Raw genomic sequence first — 8442 nt, forward strand, 5'->3', positions numbered from 1 at the left:
TCCTAATAAACAATCGTGGTACAAAGCTCAATAAAAATATTAAAAATTATATTTTTTGTTGTTTGTGTGAATATTTTATATTTTTATCATTATTTTTCTTTTAATAAAAATATGTTGAAATAGTGAAAAAAAAATATTTTTGAAAAATTTAAAAAATAAGAGTTTCCGTGTCAATTTTTTGCATTTGTTCTAAAGCCTGTTCGGTTACAAAAAAATCTAGTTACTTATGAAGAAAATCGATGGATATATAAAGAAATAATGAGTGGTCAAATGAAAGTGCGCTAAGATTGTATGAAACATGCGCATAAAAGCGTGCTACTTAGGTGTACATGGCGTATGAGTAACATTATTTCCTGCTCATTTTCATACAAAAAATCTTTGCCCATTTTTATTTGACCACTCATTTCTTCTTTATTTATCCATCGATTTGCTTCATTAGTAACTTGGTTTGGCTTTAGCACAACCGCAAAAATTTTACACAGAACCTGTTAGTTTTTAAATTTTTCTCCTGTTAAAATTTGATTTTAGTGGGAATTCAGGCTTACATGCACAACTTTTTACATCATAGTATACTCTGAAATTGAGCAATTCTTGCGTCTGTTTGCAATTTTACACAACTGCAGAATTCATATATCTTGAAAATATTTTTAAGATTATTTTACAATTAATCGATTAAAAATTGAATTTTTTGAGTTATGACAGTCTTTTAGTAAATGAGCGATATGAACATACATATGTTTGTAGATATACGTATTTTAAAATTAAACCACTTAATGTGTTGATATTTTCTAGCATTAGCCGGTGAACACGTTAAGCATATCCTAAGCGAGGCAGCATGCCGTGTCCCCCAACGACGCGTTGAACGCATACAACGCGATCCATCGAAAATGTACATGCCCCACTGTACGGTACTTCATCGCTGCTCCGACGAGACTGGTTGTTGTCGTAGTGAACGTCAAACATGTGCACCCAAACGCACAAAAAATATCGATTTGTATTTCTATGTAAGTAAGTATGTACATATATATGTATTAAACTAGCGATGGACATAATCTGCGCATATGTACTATATGTAGCTGGTAAAATGGGCTAGGTGAGAAGGGTAATTATGCCAGGGGGTTTTGGGAACAGAAATTTTGAACGAATTGCATCTGTATGTGTTATCAGAATGAGAGAACAAGTATATGTGAGTACTCTGCCATCTTTCTTAAAAGCACAAAAACTTGGGAAAAATCAAAAAATTGCGAAATCCTTCAGTAAAATTAAGTATGCATCTATACGACATTAGTGATCTGCCTAATACTAGGTTTACATATAAATAGATAATCCTCATTTTCGAGCTTAACTCCGTAATCTGTAATTAGAAAAAGAGATGAACCATACAACCGACGTCCTTCGTCAATCTGTAAATATAAAATAATCTCAGATTAAACCGATAACTTTTCGGTGTCCACCCTAGTTTTATCGATTATTATTGCGAAGAAGAGAAACATGTCAAATGTAAAAGTAAACAAAAATGGACCTTAGCAAGGAAAATAGGTTTGTAAACGCATTTGTGATAAAATATTAAATTGAAATATCTTTAATTGGTTTACTTAGCAGTGATCGCAGTGGCCCGGAGAAGAAACTTAACTTTTCCTTGAGTTGTAAGAATAACAAGCACAAAAGATTTTACGATTAAAAATCTGAGATTTGTCTGTGTAAACTGGGTGATTAACAAACGAGCTTTGAGTGAGATTATATTTATATGTAAACGTACTTAAAACATGAGTATGGTTCCGTGCGCAAAAGTGGAAATCTTTTGGCCGCCATTCACCTGATTCTTGTACGTACGGTTCAAATCGCAGCTCACAACGTCCGGAAATTTATATTCACGTATCCTCTGGGTAGCAACAAAATAGCCGTTTGACAGCGAGCTACAGTGAGAAGGCGTAAAACTTCGCGTGCCCTGCGTTTGGGTCCCGCCAAGTTAAAACTCCGCCCAGTGAAAAAAAATCAGTCTCGGATGAGACCCCTTTTTTCTGATGACGACCACGGCAAACGTATTAAACAGTCTGATTTCAGCGTATGTATCTGGAATATCCGGACCCTTAATGGGGAAGGTGCCTATGCCCGGCTGGTTGATGTCCTCGGGAAGGTTAAGGCTGACATGACCGCCATCCAAGAAATGCGATGGACGGGGCCAGGCAAGGTAAGCGTGGAACCTTGCGACGTGTAATATGGTTGCCAGGTAAAAGAGCGCAAATTCGGTGTGGGATTTGTGGTGGGAGAGAGACTCCATCGTCGAGTACTGGCGTTCACCCCGGTGGCCGAACGTCTAGCCACAATCCGCATCAAAGCGAGATTTTTTAATACTTCGCTCAGCTGCGCCCATACTCGGACAGAATAGAAGGACGCGGCGTCCAAGGATCTCATCTATGAGCGCTTGGAGGGAGCATATGAGCGCAGCCCCTGACACGAGATACATATCGTATTTGGCGATTTCAATGCCAAGGTGGGGTAGGAAGGGATCTGTGGCGCCACTGTCGGAAACCTCAGCCTCCACGACGAAACGTCCGATAACGGATTGAAACCAAATCAACAATGTTGTGATAGACGGAAAGCATGCTTCAAGCGTTTTAGACGTAGGTACACTCCGATGGCCAAACATCGACTCGGACCACTATTTTGTTGCAGCCAATATACGCACCCGCCTCTGTGCAGCAAAAAATGTGCGCCCACCAATTCAAGGAAAGCTTAACGTTGAAAAGCTGCAACCACAACAGATAGTTAATTTATTCACCACTCGACTCAACCACCTGCTCTCTGAGAGCACTCTTGAGAAAGCCGACATACGCGAGCAGTGGAGCCACATATCCCGATCATTAAGTACCGCCGCCGTAGAAACAGTCGTATTTCAGCGGACCCGAAAGCAAAACTCGTACGATGGGGAGTGGGGAGCTGCAGAGAAAAAAAAATGCCGCCTACAAGGCCACGCTGCGATCGAGCGCAGCGCGAGTCATGTGGGACCGTTATAGGGAACTGAAGAGGGAAGCGAGGCGTATTTGTCGCATTAAGAAGAGAAAGGCCGAAATACGTGAGTGCGAAGAGATTGAAATGCTGGCCGACAGGAAAGTTGCCCGAAAATTTTATGAGAAAGTTAGGCGACTTACTGAAAGTATCAGGACCAGGGAGAACTCCTGTAAGAACAACAATAACGACCTAGTGACCGATGTCCAGAATGTACTTAAATTCTGAAATGCTGGCCGACAGGAAAAATGCTCGAAAATTTTATCAGAAAGTTAGGCGACTTACTGAAAGTTTCAAGACCAGGACGAACTCCTGTAAGAACAACAATAACGACCTAGTGACCGATGTCCAGAATGTACTTAAATTATGGATGGAACACTTTTCCACCCTACTGGATGGTAGCAGCGCTGAAATTAGTGGAGAAGACGAACCCAAGCCCCCAGTGGATGACGAGGTACGAATAGCGATAGCGCGCTTGAAATCAACAAATCTGCTGGAGCTGACAGCCTGCCAGCTGAGCTAATAAAGTACGGTGGCGAGGAGTTGATAATGTGCATGCATCAAGTCTTATGCAGAATATGGTCAGATGAACGCATGCCCGACGACTGGAATTTAAGTGTGCTCTGTCCAATCCACAAGAAAGGCGATCCCGCCATTAGCGCGGAATCAGCCTTTTAAGCATAGGTTATATGGTCATATCGAATGTGTTGTGCGATAGGTTAAAGCCCACCGTCAACGAACTGATTGGACCTTATCAGTGTGGCTTTAGGCCTGGCAAATCCACCATAGATTAGGTATTCACAATACGCCAAGTCTTGGAAAAGACTCGCGAGAATAGGATCGACACACACCATCGATTCGAAACTAATATGGCCGTGTAAAGTAACGTTGAGCAATACCAACAGCTCGGGCAGAATAGGGCTCTCCGAGCCGTTTCATACCAAACGAGGTTTCAGACAAGGTGACTCCCTCTCTTGTGATTTTTTTAATTGGAGAAGATAATAATTGCCGCAGAACTGAACCTCTCAGGCACAATACTTTACAAGAGCGTACAATTGCTGCGATATGCCGACGACATGGATATTATCGGTAAAAACAAGGGCTACGTCTGTTCTGCCTTCTCGGGATTGGATGGAGAAGCAAAGCCCATAGGTCTGAAGGTGAACGAGGACAAAACGAGGTATCTCCTGTCATCACACAAATAGTCAGAGCATACGCGTCTTGGCACCCACGTCACTGTTGACAGTTACAAGTTTGAAAAAGTAGACGACTTCGTTTATTTGAGAACCAGCATTAACACCAATAATAATGTCAAGTGCTACTTTGGACTGAGTAGGCAATTGAGAAGTAAAGTCCTCTCTCGTCGTACAAATCACACTCTATAAGTCACTAATCATGCCTGTGCTAGTGTATGGCGCGGAAGCATGAACAGTGAAAACATCTGATAGCGCGCTTGAGTTTTCGAGAGAAATATTCTGTGAAAGATTTACGGACATTACGCAGACGATTTAACGATGAGCTGTATGAGCTTTACAACGACATGGACATAGTGCAGCGAATTAAAATTCAGCAGCGGCGCTGTCTTGGCCATGTCGTTCGAATGGACAGAAACGCTCCTGCTCTGAAAGTATTCAACGCGGGCCGCGATGCTGGTAACAGGGGAAGAGGAAGGCCTCCTCTGCGTTGTAAAGACCAGGTGGAGAAGGACTTGGCTTCAATTGGCATTACCAATTGGTGGCAGTTGGCACAGAAGAAAAATGACTGGCTTGTTGTTTTGGACTCGGCCGAAATCGCTCAGGCGGTAGCATCGCCAATAAAGAGGAAGAATTACTCTAAAATATATAAAATATGTGTTTTTGCATTTACCAAAACCAAAATAAAAAGCTAGTTCTAGCCTTTAGACTAAGTTTATATAGGCGGAAATGTTTTTAATTAAATTTTATTGTTTTTGTTTTGTATATAAATAGAAATTTTCAGGTTTAAGGAAGTATTTAAAAGTTTTCTGGTATCTCCAGAAAATATATTTAAAGCGTTTTCTGTAAGTTCAGGACGAGATTCGAGGATGTGGTAGTTTACATATCAGTCCTTGACATATATATTTTTCAAAAATAAATATTGGAAATTTCCAAGGATATTCAAGGATAAAGTTTTAAAAGGACATTTTCAACATTTCCTTTTTGGTTGTTGTTGTTCCGACAGGGTGGGCGTATGATGTATTTTGGAACGAATTTCCGTCATCCCTTGTCAAATTTGGTTTGGAGACAAACCGGTTCCGGCGTTGTGCCATCTTCAGTGTCATTTTTCGTTCTGCATAATTTTTGTTGGATGCTCGTACTTATACTCCTTGTTAACTACCTCTTTCTTTTGTTAGGTACGTCTTTTTAGTTTTGCAGTGTTTGCGGTGCTCAATAGGTAGATTAATTGTGTTGGCTCGTTTTTGACGGCAGGTAGAAGTCCGTGATTTTTACCCTCTTTGTTTTCGCGAATCACATGATCAAAAATAAATGCACACCAATGAAGATTGGACAAACAACAGAACTTCTCCGTGTACAACATAAAGGACAAAGATTGAATATATTAGAAAATATTGAAATATATAAACAGAATACCTTCAAAGGACAAATAATAAATGAGCAATTAAATACTGTATCGGACGTACTGTTTGAACCTCTAAACCTACTGTACGAGAAGAAAAATGACGACAACAAAATATTAAGGACAGACATGGAAGGGAATACACCAACTGCAAAAACAAAGAGGGTAAAAATCACGGACTTTTACCTGCCGTCAAAAACGAGCCAAAACAATTCATCTACCTATTGAGCACCGCAAACACTGTAAAACTAAAAAGACGTACCTAACAAAAGAAAGAGGTAGTTACGAGCAACCAACAAAAATTATGCAGAACGAAAAATCACACTGAAGATGGCACAACGCCGAAACCGGTTTGTCTCCAAACCAAATTTCACAAGGGATGATTCGAAATTCGCCCTGGTGCATAAAAAAATTGATTTTTTTTTTTAATTCTACAGAATTTTTCCTTTTAATTGATGCAAATATTGTTACTCTACAATGAACCAAACCCTTTAAATAATTTTTTTGTTCAATCATACCGTAGAAACTTCCAAGTCCTTCAAAAAAATCCTGACGTCAGAGAGTAAAGTTGAAAAAAAACGCCGTTATACTATATTTGGCTCCTAGTTTTGTGAATATATTGAATTTTTCGTGTTTTAAAAAATTTTGGTTTTAGTCGCACGGTGTTATCATCGCATTGCTTGTGTTTTTTTACTATTGTTATAATTTGTTTTATAAGCCCAGCACGCTTAATTACATCCAGGTTTTCCGACTGGAGTACGTTGGCCACTGCCTCAAGAATCTTGATATACTTCTCAATGATAATGACAGTTTGAATGTGGTCTGTCCAGCTGCAGAAAGCAATTGGAATGCAGCTTTTATTGTGCCTACGAATTGGCTGTGCTTCTTTGTACAGCCCGTTTTTACTTGGAATTATTATAATACATTTTGTTGTTGCTGTTGTAGCGCCACTTCTAAGCGCCGCCTATTCCGGTTCAACTTTCAATCATTGTCGTCAAGCTCAACTAACAATTGGTCCCCGAGGAGTACTTTTGTGTTGTGTGCAGCGTTTTCGCTTTGCGCGCAGGGTAACACTACTGTGTGGAATTTCGCCTCATGATTAGAAAAAGGTCTTTTCGAGGATAAAATATATATATTTGTGTTATTTATGAACAAAACATAGGTTAAGTATAGTATCAATGCTGAATTAAGTATATCAATAGTTAAGTACATAATTAGCGCTTGCGTTTCAATAAACTGGAAACTCACATCATATTTTTTTTATGAAAAAACGTGAACTTATCAAAGAAAACTCTAAATTTCCGAATATATTTAAATCTTTATACCAAAAAAAAGGTTTGTTTAGTTATAGAGACTCCAAGTTTGAGCGGACCTTCTCAGAAATACTTAACATCAAATTATAGAATGTCACAAATATGAGCCATACACACATTCAATAGCAATTGCTATGAATTGCTACCGTATAAATTCAGGACAGGCATTTGCTTGCGGACTGCGTTGGTTATGATGGTCATGACTTTAGCCAACACATTCAGTGGGCCATTACGCGGAGCTGATCCAACATGATGAGTAGATTTTAGTGAGCCTCACATGCCACTGCCTCTGGCTACAAACTGGATATCTGAATATTGGAAAATAAATAGCAATTATTTCTTTAAAATTATAAGAAAAGTGTTTGTTTACAAAATTACCTGTGCCACTCTGCCATAGTACGGTTGTTGCTCCCTTTCATACCACAGTAATTTTGGTATGCAACTCTGAATCAGTAAAATTCATGCTCCTTCTCGTTACCAACCCTGATAGATTTTGCCCCCGAGGAGTACTCAAAAAGGTCTATTACTGTATATACTGTGCTGCTTACAGAGCATTTTGTTGTGCTCCCTTACGGGGAGCACTTGCGCCTCACTGTGTAGGTGGTGCTCAGGCGACATCAAAAGACACCCTGTCGTTGTCCAGAGTGCGGCGTGTTGACAATCCTGTAGCTTCGTCCACTGCGTCCAACTAGCCCCCGGCGACCAAACTAGTGCTGCACAGTTTAGAACCGGCCGGCCAATTGCTTTGCATGTATGTGGCCAGCAACGTTTCTTTGTCTTTGCCCCACGTACTGCCGGCGAGCGACTTGAGGACCTTGTTGCGGCTCTGTACTTTGTTGACAACTGCGGTTGTGTGCGTGGAGAAGGAGAGCAGGCTATCAAAGGTGACCCCTAATATTTTCGGGTTGTTTACTCTTGGTATTGGTGTGCCATCGACGGATATGCCTAATTCTAGCCTAACCTCGTTCGTCCAGGTGGTGAAAAGGGTCGCCGTTGATTTCGGTGGGGGGAGTGTTAGACTCCTTGTAGTGAAAAATGCTGAAGAGATAGCCTGTTACTTTTTAGAAGAGGAGATTAATTCCATTCCCAGACGCCAATATCGAGAAATCGTCAGCCTATGTGATCAGGGAAACTCCCTCAGGTGGCTAGGGGAGCTTCGAGATGTAGAAGTTAAATAGTAAGGGGAAGAGAACACCACCTTGTGGAACGCCTTGTTTTATTCTTTTAGGTTTCGAGGTTTGATCTCTAAAGATTACTGACGGCTGTCGACCACTCATATAATTGCCGACCACCGTTTGGGTCCCTGTGGGAGAGAGCAGGCCTCAATGTTTTCTAATAGCGGGGAATGGCAGACGGTGTCAAACGCTTTTCACAAGCCCAACGCTACTAGGACCGTTCTCTCACAAGGGCGGTTGCAGTTTAGGCAACGAGTTATTTGGGTGTTTATGGCTTTAAGTTCTGTTTTTGTGCTGTGCGCTTTACAGAAGCCATGCTGATGATTTGCTGGTGTCAAGAGGTAGGCGAA

At 40.7% G+C, this 8442-nt stretch overlaps 1 protein-coding gene across 6 annotated transcripts in view; it reads left to right on the forward strand.

Annotated features, from left to right (window-relative positions):
* The window catches only part of LOC118749519 (vascular endothelial growth factor A-A-like), a 228222-nt gene that overhangs the window by 71140 nt on the left and 148640 nt on the right, over positions 1 to 8442 (forward strand). For 4 of the 6 annotated variants that reach the window (XM_036484317.1, XM_036484320.1, XM_036484318.1 and 1 more), the window contains one exon: positions 793 to 1004. The exons of the other annotated variants lie outside the window; for them this stretch is intronic. In XM_036484317.1, coding sequence (XP_036340210.1) covers positions 888 to 1004 — 117 coding nt within the window. In that variant the 5' untranslated portion in view covers positions 793 to 887. The remainder of the gene's footprint in view (positions 1 to 792; positions 1005 to 8442) is intronic. 6 annotated transcript variants of the gene reach the window in all.

This window comes from Rhagoletis pomonella, unplaced genomic scaffold (assembly GCF_013731165.1).
Source record: "Rhagoletis pomonella isolate Grant_MI unplaced genomic scaffold, Rhpom_1.0 Rhpom_scaffold_00017, whole genome shotgun sequence".
Lineage (NCBI taxonomy): Eukaryota > Metazoa > Arthropoda > Insecta > Diptera > Tephritidae > Rhagoletis > Rhagoletis pomonella.